This window comes from Protopterus annectens, chromosome 14.part0 (assembly GCF_019279795.1).
Source record: "Protopterus annectens isolate FY-2018-M chromosome 14.part0, PAN1.0, whole genome shotgun sequence".
NCBI lineage: Eukaryota > Metazoa > Chordata > Ceratodontiformes > Protopteridae > Protopterus > Protopterus annectens.
In genome coordinates, this window is record NC_056748.1 from 244,262,666 (window position 1) to 244,288,039 (window position 25,374).

At 37.4% G+C, this 25,374-nt stretch overlaps 1 protein-coding gene across 1 annotated transcript in view; it reads right to left on the minus strand.

Moving 5' to 3' along the window:
* Positions 1–241: 241 nt before the first annotated feature.
* The window catches only part of SLC18A2 (solute carrier family 18 member A2), a gene marked incomplete in the record, with an annotated part of 947,305 nt that continues 922,172 nt past the window's right edge, over positions 242–25,374 (minus strand). The window contains 2 exon segments of the mRNA XM_044055965.1: positions 242–731; positions 23,916–24,049. Coding sequence (XP_043911900.1) covers positions 618–731; positions 23,916–24,049 — 248 coding nt within the window.

The following is a 25,374-nucleotide window of genomic DNA, read 5'->3' on the forward strand; positions in this document are numbered from 1 at the left end:
GACTTAACCTGAGGCAACTTTCTTGAGACGGACTTGACATCTACCCAAACAAAGTCTTGATTTTCTTTTAATTCTTTTCAAGCGAAACCCAAAAACCAGTCCAATATCTTGTGTACGTCCTTAGCAAGGACTACCTTTACTTGACAATCATACTTGGAACTGCATGCTAAGAAGAACTGAAGCTCTTCTGTGCAGAGAAGAAAATTCAGCATGAAATAAGTACTAAACACTAGTAAGGAAATACTTGAAATATAGCTTTTATTTATATTTGCCATTTAATTTAATCTACATTATGATGCAGCTTAGGCTGTATAAGTTGTCTGTACACATATACACAAAATAAAGTTTGGTAAAACTGAATACATAAGGTGGTGTGCGTTTCAACATTTGACTCTGGAAACATGATTACATACTAGCTGTTTAATAAGGCCATTGGCATTACTTTGCTTTCTAAACAACTGCTTGTACACGGGCAATAAGTCAGACAGCTTTGGTTCCTTTGTTGATACACTATTACAGTACAGTTAAATCATACTTCCTTGATGAAATGTTTCACAAGAAACACTGCATTTTGTACAAAATAATCGTGATATTTAGCATGGGAATGGCTTCTGAAGTTATTCATCACTTTCTGATTCTTCATCATCACCTGCAGTTGGGTAAGGATGTACACTGTCCTGAGTTGTGTACATTTTTGTTTTTATAGAGCAGTTGTGATCCATGAGGATTGCCTAAAATAAAGAAGATAAAAATTTATTTGAGGTGTTTAACTCCTGGATATCATATTCTCTAATATGTATACTACACATTTAACATGCCAAATGGTGGGGATTGTGTGGTATACTGCCCCTTGCTACTGCTGGGGGTGAAGAGCTACAATTTTTGGGCAATCTGGAAGAAGGAGCCACACCTGTCTTGAGTCAAGGAGGCCATACCCTTCATATAAAACACAGGGAACAAAGTGTATTTGTGAGTATATTAGCAGCTATGTGGTAAGCAGACGAGTGTGCCAGACTCCTTTTTCCTATACGTCAGACCTTTTGTGTTACGATACCAAAGAATGCCATGGGGAGAGTTGATACTGATATTTTAACTAGTGTGGATATTAAATGTCCACGTCCTGAGCCATCGCACTGGTGAAAGATCAGAACTGGTACTTCACAAAACTTGGCTGTCAAGGCCATTTCCTGGATGAATATCTTTTGTAAAGTCACATGTTCTGCTTAAAATAAAAGCTATAGCATACATGAGCACTTTTGCCCTTAACCAATTTCTAAACACGTTTCAAAAGTGCTCATATTTTAACTTAATAAAACATGATTTAAATAAGCCTCTCATCCTACCTTAATAAATTATGGCAAAACTAACGCTGTACCCTACTTTATAAAAATCCTTTCAGTAACACTACCACTACACAAAACAGACTCAAGACACGCATGCACAAAAATGCACAACAGTAAATGTATCCCCTAATGTAACCCTTACTTTAACTTTAACCCTCAAAAACTCGCACATACTCCCACCCCTAACACCAGCCTGCATACTTTTGTCAACAAAATGCACTGTCAGTATTCTGATACTGCATTTCACACTGTTAGTATAATGATCTGGCAATACAGTGAACTCACCCTTCCATAATGTTATCATTGCAGGCCGGAAAAAAATATATGCTGCATGTTTTTACAGTACATTGTAAACTAATGAGTGAATGATGGTTTAATTTTCATTGGAGAGCAGCAGACTGGAAATATACAGTTGTTTTTCATGAAGTTTTGTTAGTAGTAACAAGGCCTGTCCTTTCCAGTGCTACGTGTAGTGAGATATTTAAACTAGCTAATCATTAAATCAAATCACTTGCTTTAGTCCATTTAGCAAGGCCCTGCCTTGGCAAGACACCATTCAGAAGTAAGTCCCTATCTTTGAAGAATTCAGCCATTGTGATATACTTCTTCCCAAGTTATTTACTTTCTAGGCAGTCCTAAATCTTACAGAATCAGATGGAGGGTTTAGTTTATGTGTATCCATGTGTAGTACATAGGGAATGTGTACAAACTCAAATTAAAAAAGGAAACCATCAGTGTGGAATATTTAAGAAGATTGAAACGACGACTAGGGAACACTGACATAGAAGTATTCTTGCCTCAAATGTTACAGAGACTATGCAGAGCTGTTTTAATTTATCTATGCCCTCTTGCCATCCCACACTTCCTTCTTTTTGTCTGAAACAATCATTCCAGCATTATTTAATTTGTTGACTTTTTTCACCATTATGGTTCTTAGTGATCATCTTATTTTAATTATATTATTTCCTTAAATACCAAATGACATTATTTAAGGTAGGTATGTATGGGTGATATATTTAAATTTAGGTTCATCTCTGGCATTTGTCTCTAAGATGAGAGTCAGTGTTTATAGGTATGACCTTCCAAAGTTCTGCAAAATGATGAATTGCAAAACGGCATGTTAGTGTGCTAAGGCTGTTGTAGCTGGTATGAACACTAATGTCTGATACAAAAGTAGATTTTTAGTAGTGCTGAGTCAGAATTATTTTCCTCCCGCTCAGTTGCACGGGTCAAGTTTCTAAGCATGCTAAGTTACACCTGGAACAGACTTCATGCAAAAATAAATGATATGACAGATGATGGTGAGGAAAGAGCTGTAACTCGAGATAATATGTTTTTTACTCCCTTTTTTGGATTTAAATTATTTGCTTTGAACTTTTGGGTTTCATATTTTGAAGTCATCTATCTAGACTGCTTAAAATTTGTTGACTGACCAGTCTAAGCTACATAATGAACTGATATAGTGAGTACGCCAAAGAGCAAATTAAACTCCGTCTTAATACGTTATGTCAATTTGTGCAAAATAGTTACACTGGTAGCACTGAGTGAACTGTGAAATCTTTAGGAATTACCTAGACAGACAGCCAAAGAATAACTGATTCAGTTCTCCTTTCCAAAAAGGTGACATTACTGCCTGGGTTTTCCCCTGTAATATAAAAAAGGAGAAAATGCAAGCTGAACGGGCGCTGGAAGACAGATCAGAAGGTGTAGTAAAGCTTTGGAACTTGATGATCCAAATTTAAGTTGCTCCAGGCATCAGCATTATTATAATAGTTGTACGAAAGACAGGAGGAAAGTAGATGAGGGAAGAGAATGAGACCAAACAGGATAAGCACTCAGCTGATCACCTGCTCATAAAACAGGGGGAGAGGAACCACTGAGTTTACCCAAATACCATTTTCTTAAACATGTCTAATTAACTAGCCTCACTTATGCAGATTGCATCGAGTCTTCCGAGGTAATGTTTGTCATTGTGTAAATGTTATTGAAGATTGCTCGTTTTATACATTTTGGTGGGAAAGTCCATGCTTTAAGAAGAGTAAAACAGAAAAACCACCAGTACACAGGGCTTTGGTACTTTCTAAAAGTTTATTTAAACTAGACTGTTTAGCTTTCTCCATACATTTTTAACATTGCCATGAACAATTGTATACAAAGATATATATGCTGTTGTCTTGATACTTGAGCTTTATTTTATATTTATTATGGCATTTTAAATTTTACTTACTCAAATAAAACCTTGACAATTGAATGGGAAATCTTAAATGTATCCCCATCTGGCCCCATGTCCCTTATGCATCAATAAGGAAAGTATTATAGTGTTCATAGGTTAGTACTAGGCTAACTGCCTTTCTGGGCCATTTTAAGCCTAGCCATTTAACCCATCTGAGAATCAAACCATGCACCTTGTGTTTGTAAGGTAAATACCTTAACCATTATGACACTCTCCCTTTAAATCCTAACACTCTCCTCTCAAATCCATTAGTTACCTCCCTACTATCTTGCCCCCCCATTACTCCCGTGTAGATTTCCAAGATACTTGGTAGCCAATTGGGTTTGGGGTGCGCGGCTAGGCTTGTAAGGATCCTAATGGTTGTTAGTCTAATAACAACCTATGAACCATTGTCAGAAGTGGAGACAGCTGTTCACAGTTTCAAGGTGTGCACTAGGCTATTGACCACTGGGGCCTTTTTAAGCCTAACCATGCATCCCAAATCTCTGACAAGTTATGGTACCTTTGGTATTGTATGCCAGGGCTTGGGCAGTGAAATATTACAGGATGCCTGTGTTCATTAGAGACATAGGTGCCAAACCAAGGGGGAATTTTCTGGTTCCCCATCCTGTTGTCAAGTTACACTTGAACTGGGTTAGGGATGAACTCTGCTTCACATGGATGGAGAACCTTTTCCAGAGAAGCTGTAGTCTGTGCGTTATATACCTGTTCTTCCAGCAGGTCCTACTTACAACACTGTCAAAGTTTAAGTCTTTAGATTAGGTAATAACTCTGGGGCTGTTTGTTTTGCAGATACAAAGGAAATCCATAAGAATGGGGTGAAAAGATGCCTTGTTTGCCAGGCATAGCTCTCCTCTCAACAGCCTGTAGGAGACCGAATACAGAGATAGAGTTTTGAGCTGGTCTGCATAGGACATGTTACTTATGCCCTGTATTCTTTTAGTGAGGAGCATCTGTGGACATTCTAGTTGTTGGATGTGCCTTGTTAGGTACACAACAAAGGGGGCAGTGCACTCAATGATAGGTCTAATGAATGCTGAATACAGTGCAACAATGACCTCCTTGAACCTAGATGCCATACTTTGTTTATACATTGCACAATGCAGAATGATTTCCTCACTACCATAGACATGCTATGGTTGAAGGCTAGATTCCTCTCTATATGAATTCCCTTTACTGTCTACATGTGTAATGGATGTTTTCATTACAAAATACTTTATACAAGGGTTGACAGACTTTATGAAGGGCTTACTTTTAGGAAAGAATTTGGAAATGGTTAAATATCAGTCAGTTGTACAGACAATTTTTAGAGGAACACTAACATGTAGAAGGACTGTTAACCTTCAAAAGAAGGAAGAAAGATGTTACCAATAAGTCTACAGACAGAAGAACAAGAAGAAAGACGAATAAGAAAACGATAAGGAATAATGTCTTTCTGGTACAGACAGGTTAGACAGTACAGACTTATGATTATTAGGACAAAAATGAGTTGTCTGTTTCCTTGACCATCTGACAATCCACATCGAATAGAGGTAAAACTTAAAAATAAAAACAAATGATTTAAAAACAGAAGACAGTGAAGCGTAAATCCCTAAGTGCATTCACCTCTTATTTATTTAAGACTTTGTCTCTTATTTATTTAAGACTTTTTTTAGAGTATACTTTGTAGTCCTCAATTTTTATAGCACTTGTGTTTTTATTTTGGTGTTTACTAAGACTGCCAAGAAATTGGCATTTCAGTTTTGTGAAGAAGTAAAACATTTATCAAAGCTGTTCCAAGGACATTGCTTGTCCAGGATGGGGAAATAATAATTAGGGATAATGAAGTGTTAAACTATATAAACTAAAATGGAAATTACATTTCATACACGTGCAATGGGTTATTACTGCTTATCAACTTTTTATTTGCCCAAGAATTGGTGCAAAGTAATACTCCTCAAATGGAAGTTACAAAATAACCGGGTAAGCCCACTAGACATATATCCCTTTTTCCTGGGCAATTCTAAAATCATGACTAGCTAAACGATTGCTCACAGCCACACAGCAGGCAAATGGAGACTGTGTGAATCAAACCCATGACTTCTGCAGGGTTTATCTTTAGCAGCACATGGTCTTACACCACTGCATCAAAATGTCAAATAAAAAGGTTCCTGAATAAGGTCACTGAAGGGAGGGACTTCCTGTAGATAGAGAAACTACATAAAGTAGTGTATGTTTTATTTGTTTTACTTTATTTGAATTTGTTAACCAGTGTTACTGATCATGTGACCAATTTCAGTCTCATCCCAGGAATGGAAGTTACAAAATAACAATACAGATGTACAGCAAGACTTACACTATAACGTGTAATGACAAATATTAATATTATGCAAAAAATATATGTAATATATACCTAAATAGTTGTACACACTAGAGTATTCACAAACAAATGTACAATTATACATGTAGGAGTTGTAGAGATGCTGAAGAAAGTTTAGCAATCTGAGGACGTTAAGTTAAAAGAATATTTGAAGTATACAAGCCTGGAAGAGTCTGGTGCAGTTAGGTTATGCAGTTTAAGGTAATGCACCGGCATTGTGCTGTTTTTTTTTTTTTTATATGGGCTTTTACTTGTGCATATAATTTAGGGCTGGAGGGTGTATCTTTAATATGGGGAGGATAGCTTACCTGAGTTTAGGACCAGGTAAGCAGAAGGACTGATCTATGCAATGTGGTTTTGTTTTAGCAACTTGAATGAATATTTTGAGTGGCAAGTATTTTTGAGGTTGTGGGGTGGGGATTCTCTTATTAATTTCACTGCTAGGGAAGGGGATTCTCTTATTAATTTTGCTGCTAGGGTAGAGAATGTGTGATTGAGTAGAAAGCTCTGTATAGTTGTGAGCAAAATAGTAGGTCAGCCCTTTGTTTGATTGGTAGCCATTTTGCTTTTTGTGGAGTTTTGTAGTTGTGTTTCTTTTGTGTGAGAGTGTGACAAATCTGCAAGTTGTACTGGTAATTCTATTAATGAGTGGTGCATTCCCATTTAAGCAGGCAATTGATACAAGGGATATGAGATTAGGATACCTTTTTCTATTGCTATCCTAGAAGTCTTTGAGATGAAGGGAGAGAGCTTACTGGCGCCGAATAGAAGTGGATCGATTTTGTTTGTGTTATCTAGGTGGAGAGTAAAGGTGAAAGATGGATTTAGACATTTGGTTCCAAAAAGTATTGTTTTGAGTTAAGTAGTAGTTTTGTTTTTTTTTTAATTGCTGATCCAGTGGATTAGACAGAACAAAACAGATTGCATTTGTTTTTGTGATAATGTAAGGGCCTGATCTGAGTGGAATTAGACTATGTCATCAGCATACAGTAAGAATGGGAGGTGAGGGAGAGCCAAGGATAGTTTGTTCATATAAACAGAGAACAGTAGCAGATTTAAAATGGATCCTTCTGGAACACCTTCCTTTAAGTTTGTTAAAGGTGAGAGTGAGGATTGGATTTTAAAATGGAAGTGGTGATTTGACAAATATATTTGGTAACACAGTAGGACATCAGGGCTAATGTCAGTATCAAGCAAAGACAGTGTGTGTACTACAATCTAGTACAACGACTGCTTTGGTAACAATGAAAAAGCCCTGTAAGTTGCCATTGTTAAGGCTGAGCTGGTAAAGCACAAATGTCAGAATGGTTTTCTTCCAGTAGAGTTGTTTCAGATATAATGTCGAAGCAAGCTGGGATAGGAGGAATATTTGTGTTCTGAAATTATTTCACACTTCATGCTACAACAGCTTATTGTAACCCTAGATAAGAAAGTACAGCTCTGCTTTGTTTGTTATATAAATAAAAGTCTATTATCAAGCATTGCTTAACTAGGAGAATAATTAGAAAGATGTAGACAGTCTACCATTGTGTTTTGACCTTGATTTTATTACAAATTCTGTATGAATAGAGCACTGTTAGATGTTACTAAACACAAGAACGTGGGAAGGTGAAAAGTAATTGTCAAGAAATGTAACCATTTGAACTACCATTAAGATGAAAGAAATATATTACTGCATTTTGCAACTATTAGCCAGAAAGTATGAGTTATGATTGGAAAAATATTCCAAAAGGTATCACCTAAGCCGAGGAACTAATGATTTTGTATTTTGTATGTGTATAAAACTAGTCACGTAGTCAGCCATATTAAATTTAGTTTGTGCTGTACCTCAGTAACCCACTAAACCTCTGAATAAAGTCTATTGCCACAACATAATCTAGGTTTCCAGGACATGGTTTCGGACAGAATGCAGTCAGACCTTTACAGCACTTTATCCATCTGTAGTAGGATTTCATCTGTAAGAGACAATAGAGCTGTTTGTGTGCTGTGCATTGCAAAGAATCCATGTTTGTTACACAATTGTAGTTGGCTATGTACTATGTAATCTAAGCGTCAATGGTTTTCTGTAGTATTTTACCAAGGGTAGGGAGGGTGGAGATTGTATGGCAGTGTGTGAGTTTAGAGGAACTGGGATGGTTTGGAAGTGGTTTACTATAGCAACTTTCCATATGTCTGACATAGTGTTTTTAGTTAGGCAAAGACCATACACGTGATGAAGAGGAGTTGTGATGTGGTCCCTACAGTGATACATGAAACAAGGATGGAGTCTATCTGCACCAGGAAGACTATCAATTTTTAATTGTTAAAAAAATGTCTGTATTTACTAGACTGTAATATTCTTAAAATAGAAGGTAGGGTCTGGAGGTTCAGAGGTGGTGGTTGGTGGGATTTATGGCATTGAGTAGAGTATAGGAAGGTAACCAAATTATTATTTATTTTTTTTGGTTCCACCTTCCCCACAGCTGATCATCAGATACCACCAACTCCATTTCTTGTGTAGCCCATCTACAAGACCCACCTTTGCCTCTCCTGGACTCAACCAGACCAACATCCAGGGCGAATGAGGAGACTGAGGATGCTAACCTAGATACCCTCCTTCCCCCAGGATAGATAAGCCAGATTAATTTTCTTACTCCTGTCCCCTCATCCAGTCCCTTCAGACTAGTGCTGCTAGTTGCATTTGGCTGATTTGGTGTGTGGTAAGACCTTTATCCTTCTGCATCCGAAATGTTACTGAATTCTGAGAGAAAATGTGTGGAGCAAATGTCTATGTAGCATTGCTTGGAGATATAGGAATGTTCTTACCTGTTAGCAAATTCCAAAACTGTTTAGGATTGTTAATTATGGAATTTTGCTTTGATTTAATGAGCTGAGATTTATGCCATCTAATAGATTGTTTTGATAAGTTCCTGAGCTTAAGAAAATGTTTTCTTCAGTATTTGGGCTGGCTTTCTAAGTACGCCATGTTCCATCTTTAAGTTTATCAATCCTCTTTTGGTACACTGTTTCAAAAATCTCACCCAGCCTTTCAAATAAATCATTAACTTCTTTACAGTCCACCATGTGTGCAGTTCATCTGTCTCTTTTACACTACAGTGCTAACCCTGTCATTAGCTTTCTTGTATATTATATAATCTTTTACAATTTCACCACCATCTGTGTAGCAAATGGAGGCAATCACTACTGACCCTTAGAAAGTGGGCTTCAAAACTAATAAAATCCATTGGTCAGTCAGAATTCCACAGGTGTGAAGTAATGTGCAGGGGAGAGCTCAGTAAAATGATAGCACCTATTTGTGACATGAAATCAATATGCTTACAGGAAAAAATAATTCTGATACCTTTTTCTTAACCTAACTCATTAGTAAGTGCAACTATGTTCACTGATGATCATGTACAACTTTTTTTATCATTTCTTTCCATAATTATGGTCTCATTGTGTAAAGAGGGTTTTCTGATTCTAAAATATGCCATTTTTACCTTAGTTTCTTCATTGGAACTACATTTATTAAACTTGTGTTTGCATTTACTGTATGCTGAGCAGCTGTGCAAGTATTTTCTGTTTTCAAGTCATGTATCCCATATTCTAAGGGCAAGAATCAAACTCTGTACCTTGTGGATGTAAGACAAACATCTTATCCATTCTACCAACATGAGATAAATAGCTTGTACTGGATAGGTATATTTTTTGTAATCTACAGCAGATTTTAACACATAAAGAAACACTGATTGCAGCATGATCTGTCAGTCAGACAGGCAATCAAATATAACCAAATACATTTAAATTTCAATAAAAAGTAACAGAAGAGCAATGGAAAAAGTGAAGTGTCCAAGAAAAATTTGTAGTGCTTAGCATACACTGTATTAAAAACAACATTGTAATAAATAGTTCTCCAGGAAAGCTAGGGGTATGGATGATACCCTACAGTAAAGTATGTTTCTGTGTGTTGTTATACATTGACTGGATTAGTTTTGGAATGAAAATTGTTCATTGGACATAACTGTCTTCTTGGCAAGGCAAAGGCTCCATCCCAGTGTGGGACTGGGTACGTAAGACAGACTGCCCGTAGTACCAAATTCCACATACATGTAGAGCCATAATGCAGATTCTAGGAGTTAGGAGGAGGGCCTGGTATAGCATACATGTGTGGTTCTTTGTGGTGCATGCCATTCCCAAATTCCTGAAGGGATGGCTCACAGTGTCCTGTCTTGAGACTTTGATTTCCTGTTAGGCTTGTGGCCCCACAAGCCTGTCTTTCATCTTGAATGGGGAGACTGGAGGTTTGATAGTACCCTGGAGCAGCTGCACTGAAGAATATCAGCAGGACTTGATATTCCCACCAAGTCCACTGGTAAGTTCAGGCTACACTCAGAACTGGGAATGAAATACATTAACAAAGAAAGTTGTAGAATCTCAATAATTATTCCTGGCATAGTGGGATTACTAAAATTTCATAAATCAGTATCTATCAAGTTACAACTTGTATCAAAAGGAAAGTGACAGGGAATTATTTTGCATCAAAATCCTATACATAATGTTTATTTTAATAAACTTTACAAACATGTATCCACAGACAGCCAGTTTTCTACGTTTTGGCCTCACAACACCCCTGGATGGTTACCTGCAACACCCACCCTGTCCCTGTCATTGCTTGCTTAAATACTAGTTTCAGCTTTCTGTACAATGACCAAGTATCATGCAATGTCCTTTTTCTGTTCCTCCCAGCCTTTTGCTCAGGTTTCTGTCAGGGTTTTTTTCTCTCCCTTGTACAATAGTACATCTCTTCTCCTATTTTATACACGGTTATTTGTTCCATTTCCCCACCCTGGGCTGATGGTGTTTTTGATGTAACCCTGTACTTCCCATCTCCATTACACTGAAGGTGCAAAGGTCCTACTGTGGTTGACATGTAGCAGAAGTTTGTTCCAGTGGTTTTGTTTTGGTTTTGTTCCCTATTCTACTCTACCCTAATTAAAAGAGTACTGTCCTTCTTTTGTCTTTCATGGACTTTAGTTATTTTGATCTGGTGTTAAAAGTTTGAATTGACATTGTTTTGGTTTCTTTTGTCATTTGCACAAAGCCTTGCATTTTCTTGGCTTATTCCCACTTAAATAAGACAGAATCATCGTCATCAACCCCCCTTTTTTCCCATTTTTTCATCATGGGGATGGGGTTGGGGTTAGGGTGTCATGCCAAGTGTCATCATCTCTCTCTTGATTCAGTGCCAGTCTCCTACCTTCTTCTACAGTCATGCCTGACTGTCACAGGTCTTCACTCACACAATCCATTCATCTCTTTGCCAGAAGCCCTTGTTTCCTTTTGCCTTCTTCCTGTCTGTCACAAATCCTCTTCACCAGATTATCTTCTGTTTTTTCTGCACATGTGGCTGAACCACTGTAATTTGTTCTCTTTGACCTTCTCTGCAGTTTGTGCTTCTTTGGCCTCTGGTCTGCTGTCCTTATTTTTTCATCTGTCCCACAGTTCATGTGCTGAGATGGGTGGTAGGATGCACAGTGTGTATTCTGCAACCCACCTCAGACACTTCATTCCATCACCTAGCTTAGTCAACTACTCTGCCTTTACTGACCATACTTCTGTGCCATATAGTAGTACTGGTTATGACTCATTTCTATTTATCTCACCTCTTAAATCTTTTGTGCCCATAGCACTACCTGCATCCTTTCTCAATTGGTGCCTAAAGAGTCTGTTACCTTTACTTTTAAAATGCACTCCCTCCATGTCTATGACACGTCAGTGTGCTGTCTACTCATTTGAACTATTTAAAATACAAATTTTAATTTACAGAAGCTTAAAATTAAAATGGAAAAAAAATAGCTTTTATGTTTGAAATTTCTGTGAAAAACCTTTTTCGGAGGGTTTTCTGCAGATCCATCATCAGAGCAGTGAAAGCTGCAAATGATTCCCTTGTAAAAAAACAAAATCACAGGCAAGCTGCAGTCATAACTAGCAGGGTGGAACTGTAAAATCATCTGATTTAAAAGAAACAAGTTGCAAAACTTTGCCCTTGTGACTAAACCATACCAACCGTGGGTAAATCTTCAGGAGAAGACATCCTATGAAGGTGAGCCCAAGCATATGGTATTGTCATCATCTGTGCCCTAGTCAGTGGTAAGGTATCAGAGAAGAGTAGGCTAAATCCTTCTCATCCAATGCAAAAACAAAAGATAGTGGGGGGATAGGTCCTTTCTTTTTTCTGTGGGAGTCATTCCTAGGTTGGAGGACTGACAATTCATTTCATTCCATGTGGTCACATCTGCAAACTTCCTATAGTCATATTTAACAGAAAAAGGGTAAACAGTGGAGAGGGAATTTGGCCTTGGGATATTAGCCATAAAATTATTAAAGGAAGTGAGGTCTCCACCCTTTGATTGAATGGCCTATGTGGTCTTGAGCGATAACTGGACTCACAATTTCTTTCTTTTTCCCAGCCACAAGTGTTGAGATATCTGAACTTAAGCTTTTGTCCTGTGATGACACAGCCAAACCAGCTGTAGGGTCAACATCTGTCATAGACACCTGTAAACTGGCATCTTGGTTGGAGCTTTAGTACTCAACAGAGGCTTCACAAGTAAAAAGTAATTGGATTCTGCTGTCTCCCTCTGAAGGGGTAGAACAACTACAGTGCAGTTACAGAGGACAATGAGACCATGGAAAGTATGAAACTACTTGTGATCTATGATATCCTCATAGTGCAGCAGGAGAATAGGGTCGTTAAAATTCTCATATCTCAACTGAAATAACAGGGTCATTAAGATCCTCATACCTCAGTGGGAGTAACAGGGTCATTAAAATTCTCATATCTCAACTGAAATAACAGGGTCATTAAGATCCTCATACCTCAGTGGGAGTAACAGGGTCATTAAAATTCTCATATCTCAACTGAAATAACAGGGTCATTAAGATCCTCATACCTCAGTGGGAGTAATAGGGTCAATAAGATCCTCATTCCTCAGCAGGAGTAACAGAGTCATTAAGATTAAAAAATAGTAACAGGTGCAGGACCGAAAGGAAAAACTGATAATCAAACAAACAGTCCAGGCAGCAGCAGGTGTCAGCTAGTAGAAAGGTTTATTTTTTTAAAAATTCACCACAAGCGCTTTCACCCTGACAATAATACAGGGTTTTTACATTTACACTTGAAAAAGCCCTGTATTGTTGTCAGGGTGAAAGCGCTTGTGGTGAATTTTTTAAAAAATAAACCTTTCTACTGGCTGACAGCTGCTGCTTGGACCCTTTGTTTGAGGATCATTAAGATTCTCATACCTCAGCAGGAGTAACAGGGTATCTTCATACCTCAGCGGGATTACCAGGGTCATTAAGATCCTCATACCTCAGCTGGAGTAACAGGATCATTATCCTCATGCCTCAACAGGATTAACAGCATCATTAAGGTCCTCATTCCTCAGCAGGAGTAACAGGGTCATTAAGATCCTCATACCTCAGCAGGAGCAACAGGGTCATTAAAATCCTCATATCTCAACTGAAGTAACAGGGTCATTAAGATTCTCATACCTCAGTGGGAGTAACAGGGTCAATAAGATCCTCATTCCTCAGCAGGAGTAACAGGATCATTAAGATTCTCATACCTCAGCAGGAGTAACAGGATCATTAAGGTCCTCATACCTCAGCAGGAGTAACAGGATCATTAAGGTCCTCATACCTCAGCAGGAGTAACAGGGTATCTTCATACCTCAGCGGGATTAACAGGGTCATTAAGATCCTCATACCTCAGATGGAGTAACAGGAACATAGGATCCTCATGCCTCAACAGGATTAACAGCATCATTAAGGTCCTCATTCCTCAGCAGGAGTAACAGGGTCATTAAGATCCTCATACATCAGCAGGATTAACATGGTCATTAAAGTCCTCATACCTCAGCAGGAGTAACAGGATCATTAAGATCCTCATATCTCAACTGAAATAACAGGGTCATTAAGATCCTCCTACCTCAGTGGAAGTGGAATTCAACTGTTTGGTTAATATATTGAAGAAAGTTTTTTAAACATTTCTTCTTGTCCGTCCCGTATCACAAAAATGTCATCCAAAAATCTGGTATAGTGTTTTAATAATGCCCAAAATTCATTAGGAAAAATGAATTCCTGCTCCCAGTGGGATATAACAAAATTGGCATATATAGGGGCACAAGCCGCCCCCATAGCCACACAAGTCACCTACTTGTAATATTTTCCTTCAAAATGTAAAAAGGTGTTGGTTAATACTGCCTCCATTAAGGTGGTAAAGACATTAATTTCATCTTGATCAAAAAGATGAGTCTTACTAAGTTGTACTCCCAGCCATTCTAACCCAATACCATGGAGTATCACTGAGAAAATATTGCATACATCTATGGTGACTAAAAAGGTTGTTTTGGTGATGGTAACCCTGTTTAATTGATCCAAAAATTGCCACAAATCCTTAGTGATATAGGAAAATGTTCCCAACCACTTTTGCAAATGATGGTCCAAGTACCGAATTCTTTAAGTTTACCTATGAGTACAGCAGAGATAGGGTGTCATACCTGGACGCCAACCTAATTATTGATATTAGCAATAATACCCTGAGATCAAGCATTTACAGAAAACCCACATTGTCTAACTCCTATCTGGAATTTTGCAGTTGGCACCCTTACCACCAGAAAAAGTCAATTGTTAAAGGACAATTTGTAAGGGCTGTCAGAATGGTCACGGGTGATCAAGACTTTTTATTAGAGCTTGAGTTTATGATGGAGTTATTTATTAAAAGAGGTTATCCTGAAGCCCTTTGTAGGATTTTGGCAGAGGAAGTTAGAACCAAAAGAGTGGGGTCATGTACAAGCCTATATTTAGAAGGATCATGGATTCCAATATGGTAGATGGTTCTAACATGCCAAGGAATTGTAACTTAGAATCAAGAAAGATGAGGGGTGGGTTACTGTTTATCACCACCTTTAATCAGGATGCTGAATGGGTCACCCATATCATCCAAAAGAAATGGAGATTGTTACATGCTGATAGTTCCCTTATGGACAAGGTGGGGGGACCCCCCAGGTTTGTTTTTAACAGAGACAGATCTTTCAAGGAGATTTTAGAACTGGGCACTCACATTGATTCCCATCACTGTAGTAGTGCACCTGGTAATTTCAAGTGTGGTAGATGCAATGTATGTGCACATATTTTTGAGACTGGTGAAAAAACGTGCATCAATGGGAGAACCCTCCATTTTCATGGACATTTTAATTGTAACAGTAAAAATTTAGTATACGTGGCCAAATGTGAACAGTGTTTGGCCTTCTATGTTGGTAAGACTAGAAGGCATTTCAAAGATAGAATCAGGGAACACATTCTTGACATTAAGAACGTGAGGAGCATGAATACTCTGGTGAGGCACATAACAAAAAACCCATGCCATAGATTTAAATTTGTTGTTTTACAGCAATTGATAAACAACAGACAGGGCAGAGTTCTGGACCTAGATTTAGATATTTGTGAATTGAGGTGGCAATTGAGGTTGGATGCCACCAATTTTCCGGCTATCAACGATAATGTCAGTATAACAGCTGTATTGAAATTAAAGCATATTTTAGGTTAATACAAAAAATGTTTTAATGTTTCACATGTTTATTTACATAGGTTGTATTCAACTGTTTGAATTTTAATATGTTTTACTGGGTGTTTTAAGAATGGGGCAAGTTCATTGACTCATTCATTGGTCAATTTTTTATTATATAATTATTCAATTTTTCAGTTGTCTAATTATACATGTTTTAAGCTGTGTATAAAAAGGTTGAGTTTCTACCATGTGTTGTACTGAAGAAGTCCAGCAGAGGTTGGATGAAAGCGCTTAACTTGTGGGATAAATAAAAGGTTTTGAATTCAGCTTCTGTGTCCAGCAGTGCTTTTATACTTTAGTGAAGTGTATTTTCCATGGGTTACTAAGTTTGGTAATGAAATTAATTCTCATACACTTATAAATGGAACTGACATGGCCAGTTTCATTAATGGAAGTTATCTACATCAACCTATTGAACTGGGGTGGCATCGCCTTTGGGGAAGGGATGTCCTGATTCTAACTGATTGGAAACAGAACTCTTTTAGTTTTAGTAATTCGATGCCACAGAGTGTTAATTATTTGTCAGATTGACTTAAAGAATTTGATTACAAGCATTTGAAGATTAAAAAGCTTCAACTGGAAAATGCCTATTTTTTAGAGAACATTAGACTTAAAAGTGTCCCAAGGGGCCTCAGGCTGTGGTGGTATCCCACAGGGATGGAGAAGAATTCCCGCTTACATCATGAATTACTCAGACTCTTTGATAGACAAGGGTGTGAGTATATGGAAATAGTAGTCAAACATAATAGCAAGTTGATTGAAAAACTCACGGCCAAGGTGAGTGGCCTGAATAATGAGATCACAAGTGATTTAAGGTACGAGGACTTTAAGATTGAACACTCCCATATTTTCAATAGCATTGAGCAGCAACTTCAAAGAATAAAAACAACTAAACTTAAAAAACTTGAGTGGGACATGGTTGACTACTTCCAGGAATCACCCTACCTGGACCCTCCAGAATCTCAGACGTGAGGTATGAAAAGTTTCCATGCATCACACTTTAACAGTAATGTAATTAATAATGGACGAGGTCCTGTAAATAACTATATTGATAGGAATGTCACCAACTTAAACACAAAATATGAATACAACAATGCAGGTTTCAAATAATATGGATTTTCCATTGTGAAGATCCAAAAACAGACAAAAAAGGAACTAATGAGAGAGTGGGGAATGTAACACACCCCTGGGCATGAATCGAACAAGATTGACCAACATGAATCGTCCCTCTTCCTTGAACCAATGGTGCCATCAACAGGACATGCTGAGGAAGTAAATGATCGTACCTTAAACTATGAAAGTAATCATTCTCCCTCTAAAGTAAAAACTGACTGTAAAATTATTTGAAACACAGATAATGATTTCATTGTATATAATATTCTGGGTACCTATTTATGCTACATGTGCTGACTTATTTGCTAAAGGTGTTACCTTTGTGCCATCTAGGAGAGCTAACATCTCAAAGGCTCTCATGGACTTGAAATTTTATTTCCGTAAGCTTAAATGTCTAACGAAATGGAAAATAGATTTATTTATTTATTTGTAGACAGGGAAGAAAGGCTAGCACACTGAACCACCTGCAGAGGGCGCCTTCATTATCTGACTGATCAGTGGGGTATGGTGCGCCTGGTTCCAGACTGTGAAACCTATAAGTCTGTGTCCTTCAATCCTCCAATTTCAAAAATGCAATGAGACTGACAAAGAAATTCTACTCTTGAAAATCAGTGTAATGCCATAAAAACATTTTTAGATAGTGGTTTTACGCCCCCCCCCCACACCCATCAGCATGCGAGCTGCATCCTCCACTCTAAATAATAGTAATATGAGCAAACCTTGAGACTGCTATACCTTGGAGTTAGGAATACCTCAATGTATCATAATCATGGACTTGATCTTGATACCCCCTTTCCAGCCTTAGTCTTTCTGTAATGAGCATAATATTTATTTATTTATTTGACATTTGTTGACCAGGATACTCTGACTGGGCTAGTGCTCTTTTTCAGCGGAGGCCCAGGGAGAAAAGCTACACAGTACAATTAAGCAAGAAATTTACTAAATCGAAGTAAAATTCAATAAGAATACAAAATAAAATTACAGGATTAAAGTAAATGACAAAAATACATGCAACAAAATAATTAAGCAGCAGTTCATTTGGGTACAAGTAAAAAAAAAAAAAAGTCAGCAAGAAATACATTTGGTCTATGATAGTAATTGTTAAGCAGCAATAGTGTATGAGGGTATTAAATATAAGGCAGTTGCAGGTTAGAGACAGGAATCATGTATCCAGAAGTTTGGAAGTGAAAAAGAGTCATTGGTAGTAGGTGCTGTCATTTCGTTTGTAAGGAGGTTAGTGTTGGAAAGATGAGAAAGGGAGGAACAGGGAAGGAGAGTAAGGAGAGAGAAGAGAGTGATGGGGAGAGAGGGGAGGGCTCAAGTGGTATGATTTCAGAGACAAGACCAGGTGCGGGAAATGTGTCCGAGGGTCGGGGAGCTTGTTCCATGATAGAATGGGAAAGTAGCTGTAGAGATTCTGTCCAATAGATTTTTTAGGTTTGTGAATCTATAAAAGACATTGGTCACAGCTTCTGAGGGATTGAGGGGGGTTATAGAGGGAGACAAGAGAGGATAGGTTAGGGTAGGAGGAGGGCTTATTCAGGATAGAATGGATGATGAGAAGTTGTGTAAAGAAGACTTGTTTAGGAAACTCAAGCCAGTTGAGAATGTGCAATTTTAACAGCAGATTAGCTGCAAATCTTGTTGCTTTGTTGTAGGTAGTTTCGAGTCTGATGAGTAGTGAGGACTGTAAGTTAGTTAAGATTTGTGAGCTGTAGAATAGGTGAGGGAGAAGGTAAGCTTGAGCTAGTGAGATTCTGGAGTTGGGTGTGAGGAATCTTTTATTTCTATACAAAAGGCCAAGCTTTTGGTGGGTTTTCCTGATACAGTGATGTACATGGAGGTCAAATTTAAGTTGGTTATATATGATTACACCAAGGCATTTGGTGTGGGTATCAGCTGTGATAGTAGTGCTGTTAAGAGAAGAGATGGTGAAGGAGGATATAAGATGGTAGAGGTATTCAGGGAGGAAGAGAAGTAGTTTAGTGCTTTTAGGGTTAAATATGAGTTGGTTATCGGTAAACCATTTTTTAGTGAGGCTGAAAGATGTTTGTGTCAGGGTGTGGAAGTCAGAGGGGTTGTCAACAGTTTTAGTAAGAATGAGCAGTTTTGTAGAAGGGAGGTGGTGGGTGGTACGGGGTTGGTAGAGTTAGTAGTTTGCATAAGTTTGCTGATGGTATAGATAAAGTATGAACTGAAGATGGATGCAGTTTCTTGGGGTGTATTTTTAGGGCAGGGCTTGGGAGTTGAGGGAATACCAGTGTGGAGAATTTGGTTAATAGTATTCCAAAATTGTTTGGGTTTCTAGGTTCAGTAGTTTGGGGTGTGTGATAGTTCTTTTTATCAGTGTTAATCTGTTTTTTGGTTAGGTTTCAGAGTTCTGTATATTTCTGGAAGTGTGTGAGAGATTTTGTCTTTATCCAGAGTTTCCAGGCAGAATCTTTGTTATGGATAAGAGACTGGGTAGAGTCAGTGAGCCAAGGAGAACAGAATGATTTGACTCTGACTGTTCTAGGAGGGGCAAGGGAGTTAAGTGTGCTTAGAAAGATAGAGATGAATTGAAGGACAGCTTCATCAAGAGGGAGGGATGAAAGGCAGGACCAGTCGATTGCGGAGAGACAATTATTGAAATTATCAGGGTTAAAGTTGGTTAGTTTCTGGCATTCCTTAAGTTTGTGAGGTCTAGAGTAGTGTGGGGAGAATCTTAGGATGCGTATAGGGGAGTAGTCACTGACTGAGTCATGTAGGGATTCTGGGTGGTGATCGAGATTAGGATGGGAGACCAGAATGCAATTGCGATCTTTGGAATTCAAATAGAAGCCTGTTACAAGTAAGTTTGCAATGACACATACAGGAAGAATGTGTTGTATGCGACAGGTTAACTCTTGCAAATATTATTCTTTATAAGACAATCTTCAGTGATACTGTACCAACAAAAACCAAAGGCCTGAGCAACAGACATCAACAAATCATGGAATCCTTGACAGGGATGGAGTCAGCAGGTACTGATTGCTGTGAGGAAACCTCTGGTCTCCATGCAGTGTGGATGAAGAGACCTTTCATTTCTGGTACTTATGAATTGCATCAGCTGTTAGACACTGTTGTATACAGTCTGCAGATTTTGAAGGCCATACTACCTATGGTGACCCAGCTTTGATAAAGATGAACATGAGTGCAGTCCATCCATAAACACCCCACTGCAGTTTCGCATACCTATATTGAACCAGCAGCTGATTGTCCAGTCCCTTCTGCATATCTATGAGCAGTGGATATGAGTGCTTTTACTATCAATTTGTGAATGGCTGGTATCTAATCCGATGTGGGTTCTTGTTGCATTACTTCTAAAATGTGTACAGTAATGGTGCTATACCTATATATGCGTTGTTTTCTGTAGCAGTTATTACACTGCTGCAAATGGGTGCTTTCATGTATGTATTTGCTTTTGGTGCAGTTTAGTTGTGCAAACCTGCTATAAGGGTATATTTAGTTGTGCATTCTCACCCCACATGTGGTGAACTCCTAGCATGGATTTTATAACAGCTTCCAACTGGTGGAATTCAGCGTTTTGTGTGCTTAAGTTCATATGGTGTACAAGACATATACTGTTGCAGTTTAATTTGTCTAGAATGCAGTGTTGTCTGTAGAATTGTTTGCATACTCCCACATGTCATACCCTTGAACATTGCCGGCCCAGTAATGTGACCAACACCTGATGAAGTCTATAATCACATCATCATGCAAATGTGTGCCGCATTATGATTTGCATGGGTGTTGTACACCACGTCCATTTGCCTATATGAGTGGGCCTGCATATGGCCAGACATGCACACATGTCATGTACAACTTTCTTTGGGCCAACATTGGAGAGGTGTCATTGCAGACATGCATGGCCTCTGCCTTTATTCACTTTTTCTATGTCTTGGATCCTGTTTTGTTGACTCATCCTCCACTTGCTATTATCCATCACCTCTACTTGTTTTTCAGTCTCATTTATTTTGTGCTTTCTTCCCTTGCTATTGTGTCATTTATCCCCTCTCATGTTATGGTCACCAAACTCAGAAGTCTCATCTTTGGAGATTATACTATTTGCTGGTTTCACAGGGATCTGAAAGACAGAACCTTCCAAGTCCACAGGTATGTTTCATCCTCTACTGCTGGTAAACGTAATACAGGTGTATCACAAGGATCTGTGCTAGGCTTTCTTCTCTTCTCTCTCTCTGTTAATGATCTCACCCTAGAATTACCAAATCTTAAGTTAATGCTGCATGCACTCTGACCTGCAAACTAAATTAAAGGACAATTTTACTCAGTTATGTACCTGGTCCACCTCTAAGAAACTACAAATTAACCCTAAAAAACAATATCATGGTTTTTGCCTCAGCCAAGAAATTACCCACTATCCCTCCTATTCTGTCAACAGATCTTAATAGGAACATGATACCTAATGTCACTGACTAATACTTGACCCTACTCTTTCCTATTCTATGCAGACAGATTTTATAAACAATGAAGTCCTTCGCAAATTAAAACTATGTCACAAGATCAGTTGCCTCCTTTCACCCACTGCTAAAATATTTTAATATCCATGCTGGAATATGGCCTTCCTTCTTTTTTCTCATTATGCATTCAGAGCACAATCCTCACAGTATACAGACTACTGAGAATAAAATCTGCAGATTCATTATATTAGCAGCATCCCCCATGTACCACTGCAATTTGTTAAAAAAAATCCAATTGTTTTTCATTGTCTCATACAATTTTCTTTTAAGTACTCTAATTTATAATGTGCTAAAACACAGCCCCATATAGTAGTAAAAACTATCTTTACAAGACAACCCTTGTGTACTCAAAAGTACACAGGACATTTTCATTCTAGTGTGCCCTCCATATGAAACTGCTATAAGTGAGACAGCCTTCTCTAGACTGGGACCTGCTACCTGAAACCATTTGCTTACTGACATCTGAAATGAAGAAACCATTAACAGCTTCAAATCTGCAATTAAACAGGATCTCTTTACTCAATTTGCCTGCAACTGCTACCATGATAATGGTTAGGTGACTTACCATGCTATATCATAAATTATGGAACTCATTTAAGATCATTTTCCCAGCTTCCTAATGTGTTATCTTTACATATATATTTATATGTATATACAGTAGGAGTTTCTGTATTATTTATATATTACACTATTTTATGCATTTCTAAGCTTACATTTTGCATATATTTGCTTGTTTTCTGTTCACACTGCACTCTGACTGAACCTTTTACTCTTACCCAGTCTGCACTGAATCGTACTATTATGTTCTAAATTTTGTTATGTACTTATTTGTATATAGAAATACAGCAATCTATTTTCTGCTGTTTGAACATGGGTCATGGCTGAAAAAGGTCAACAGACTAGTCCACTTACTCAGTGAACAAATAATAAATATTTAAACATAAATAAGTAAAATATGAACTGCATCTCACATTTACTTCAGTATAAAAAACAACTTTCCAAACTGGAGAAAGAAAATATATACACAGTGGTCCCAAAACAATACAACACATCTAAATTAATTTTCTGGAAATGAAAATTGTTACCGAAATGAAAAAAAAAAAATAAAATAATAAAATATAACGTAAATCACTGAATGCAACTAGCAAAACAGAAAATGGCACTGACAGCAAAATGGACCTGATGCTGTCTAATCTAACATTTAATTAAATTACATTATAGTCAACTCAATCAGTAAATAAAGTTATTTAAATGATAGTAAAAAACTACCCACAAGGCACTCCATTTATAAAAGCTTTTGGGAGGTACGCAAAAGCTTATGGAAAGTATTTAAAACATTGTTCAAAAGACAACTTGCTCAGTTATCACATCAAACTGAAACCAACTACAAATAATAATTCAGCACAAAAACAATTTGATGAAATGGCTTATTAAAATGTGTGTTTGTGAGGGGGTGTCATTTTTTTAGTAATAAAAATAAATTGTGTTATAGGATTAGGGAACTTGGTTCAACATGACAGGCTCCTTCCCTAATCCTACAGCTCAAAATACTTAATTTATTATATCACAGACCCTCAGTTTCCCAATATTTATCCTATCAACAGACCCCAATAAAGGTTGTGATTAAAATGGTTATCAAATGCAGAGGGTAGATAGTTTTATTTTTTACTAATAAATGTGTGCCATCAAAACATTATCTCTACTCTATATATGTAATCAATCATTCTTTAACATTCTAACCATGTCACTAATCTTTGTAAGCCAGATCCACTCATACCAACCGAAAAAAAAAAAAAATGAAACATCACAATCACATATACACACACAAACTGCACACTCACACAACAAAGTCATGCCTACATAAATCAAACTGCACTTAAGAAATGTATCAGTATTAGAATGAAAAAGTTAAGTAATGAAATAAAATAAAATAACACGAGATCTATAAGTGGCCGCTCAGAAAGTGAATTTAACAGGCACAATGAACTGAGTCTAAAAAATCTACCCTGAATAATATTAAATTAATTAGAAATATAATTAAACTATTCGCATATTAACAAAATTGAATGAGTTTATATAATTCCAATGAAGAACCCGTTCTCTTGACACAAATATACTGACTCATAGTCTATCACTCAATTCTTGTTCAATTAAATGTACATAAACAAATTGAAACCCACCTGAACAGAATTCTTTCTGTACTACTAAAACAATATTACAAAAATACCAGTCAATATAAAAACATGTAATACTTACCTTAGAACTAAGAAGAAAATCGCTGGCAAGACAACCAGTTCTTAAGAAGCTATATAAACTATGTAAAGAACTATTCAACAGAAAACTTATCACATCATATTGAAAGGAATGAAAAGTAATCTAGAATGAAAAATGCAGACAAACTGGACAAATGGGCAATGGTGGGGCCTGCTTGACTGATAAATATAATATCTTGCTGTACAGAATTAGGGAATGCAGTTTGAGCCTTGTGGTTGCTTTATGCATGTGTGTGTGTGTGTGTGTGTGTGTGTGTGTGTGTGTGTGTGTGTGTGTGTGTGTGTGTGTGTGTGTGTGTATACATTTTTAATTCATGCTAATGGTAGACTGAATGTGAAGGGTGTAAAAACAAGTAGTTGCATCTTGTGTGCCTTAACCTATGATGAGCAAATAGCAACAACTTAATCAAGTAAAGCTCTACAAAGAAGAAAAACAATATAAAATCTACTAGTGTAATAATGGACAGATCCATTGCTCTTCCTACCATTTTTTCTTCCTTTGCAGGGGGACTCCGAAGAAAGAAACACAAAGGTGCAAACAGTATGTCAACTATTCCAATGATGGTCATCAGCCATGAAAAGCCTATAGATTTAGCAATAGCACCACCAAATGAAGGACCTTCAGGGGAAAAAAGAAAAATGTTACAAAGTTATTAGAAATAGCTGCTGAAAATAACAAGTAATATAATCGATATACGTATATTTTTAAATTGTTAGTAATAGTAGTAGAACCCATTAATGGAAAACATAGCCATTGCTTACATTTTTTTAACAGAAAGGAATCCACATTCATGTTAACAAGTACACAGTGCCCATCAGCAGCACCCAAACATGTTGTGTTAGTGATATGTTATGATATTTGCACTCTGTGTTTGTTTTGACGTTGGAGATCCTATATGGTTTACTGTTAAATTGCACTAGATCTTTTGTGTTTTTCTTTTTTGTTGTGTGAACCATTTGGAGACGTTCCCATACCTTGTTCTTCTTGGATTTTATCTGTATTACAATTTAGTCAACTTTTCATATCTGCCAGTATTTCCATCAGCTGATTTAACTAAACTTTTGCTCACCTTTCACAGATGGAACATTCTTTTAACAAAAAAAAAAAAAAAGGCCAGTAAAAATACTTAACAGACATGAAAAACTGGTAAAGGGGACACAAGCCACATATCTCTTTCCTTCACATTTTGACACAGAGCAGTTCCAAGCACTCATTAAATTGAACTTCTGGTAATGGGTCATCCACCATGTCTGTGACTTACCACCTCACACTCATAGTGACACTAATGAGTCCACAAACTAGTTTATAAGGTAGATAGAGTACAAGGAAGTTATTACAGAAAAGGTATTTGATACAGTTATTCAGAATGTGCATATAGACTCAAATATCTCTCAAGCTAAACCTACTGACTGGGTATGTAGCCATGTGTGTGAAAGCAAAGGCATCTGTTACTGTAGTGATGGTTAGCATTATGGCTTGTCAGGTGTTCTACAGTGTATGCTTCTGAAATATAGCCTTTGACAGCAATTTCTTTCACCTTCATCACAACCAACAACCAGAATTATATACAAACAGTTTGCCTGTTTTTGTGATGTTGTGGGGTAGATGAGCTGTGTGTGTGAAAGAAAAGGCAGTTATGTATTACTGTCAAAACAATTAGCAGTAGTGCTTTGTAGGAAGGCTGTGCTGAATGTGGTTTGTCTGGGTGAGGAGCCTCAGTGTTTATGTCAAATAACAGCAAAATGAAATAAAATACTGTGGTTTTAATTTCTTTCACATTCATCCTAATCATGTATCAGAGTTGCCTACAAAATGTAGTTATTTTTAGGGCTAGTGTGGTAGTTAGAATATGGGTGTGAATGCAAAGGCAGTTAGAGTACCAGTGCAAAAATGATCATAGGATATGGCTTAGTAAAAGGTTTCAATTTATATGTCTGAGGGTA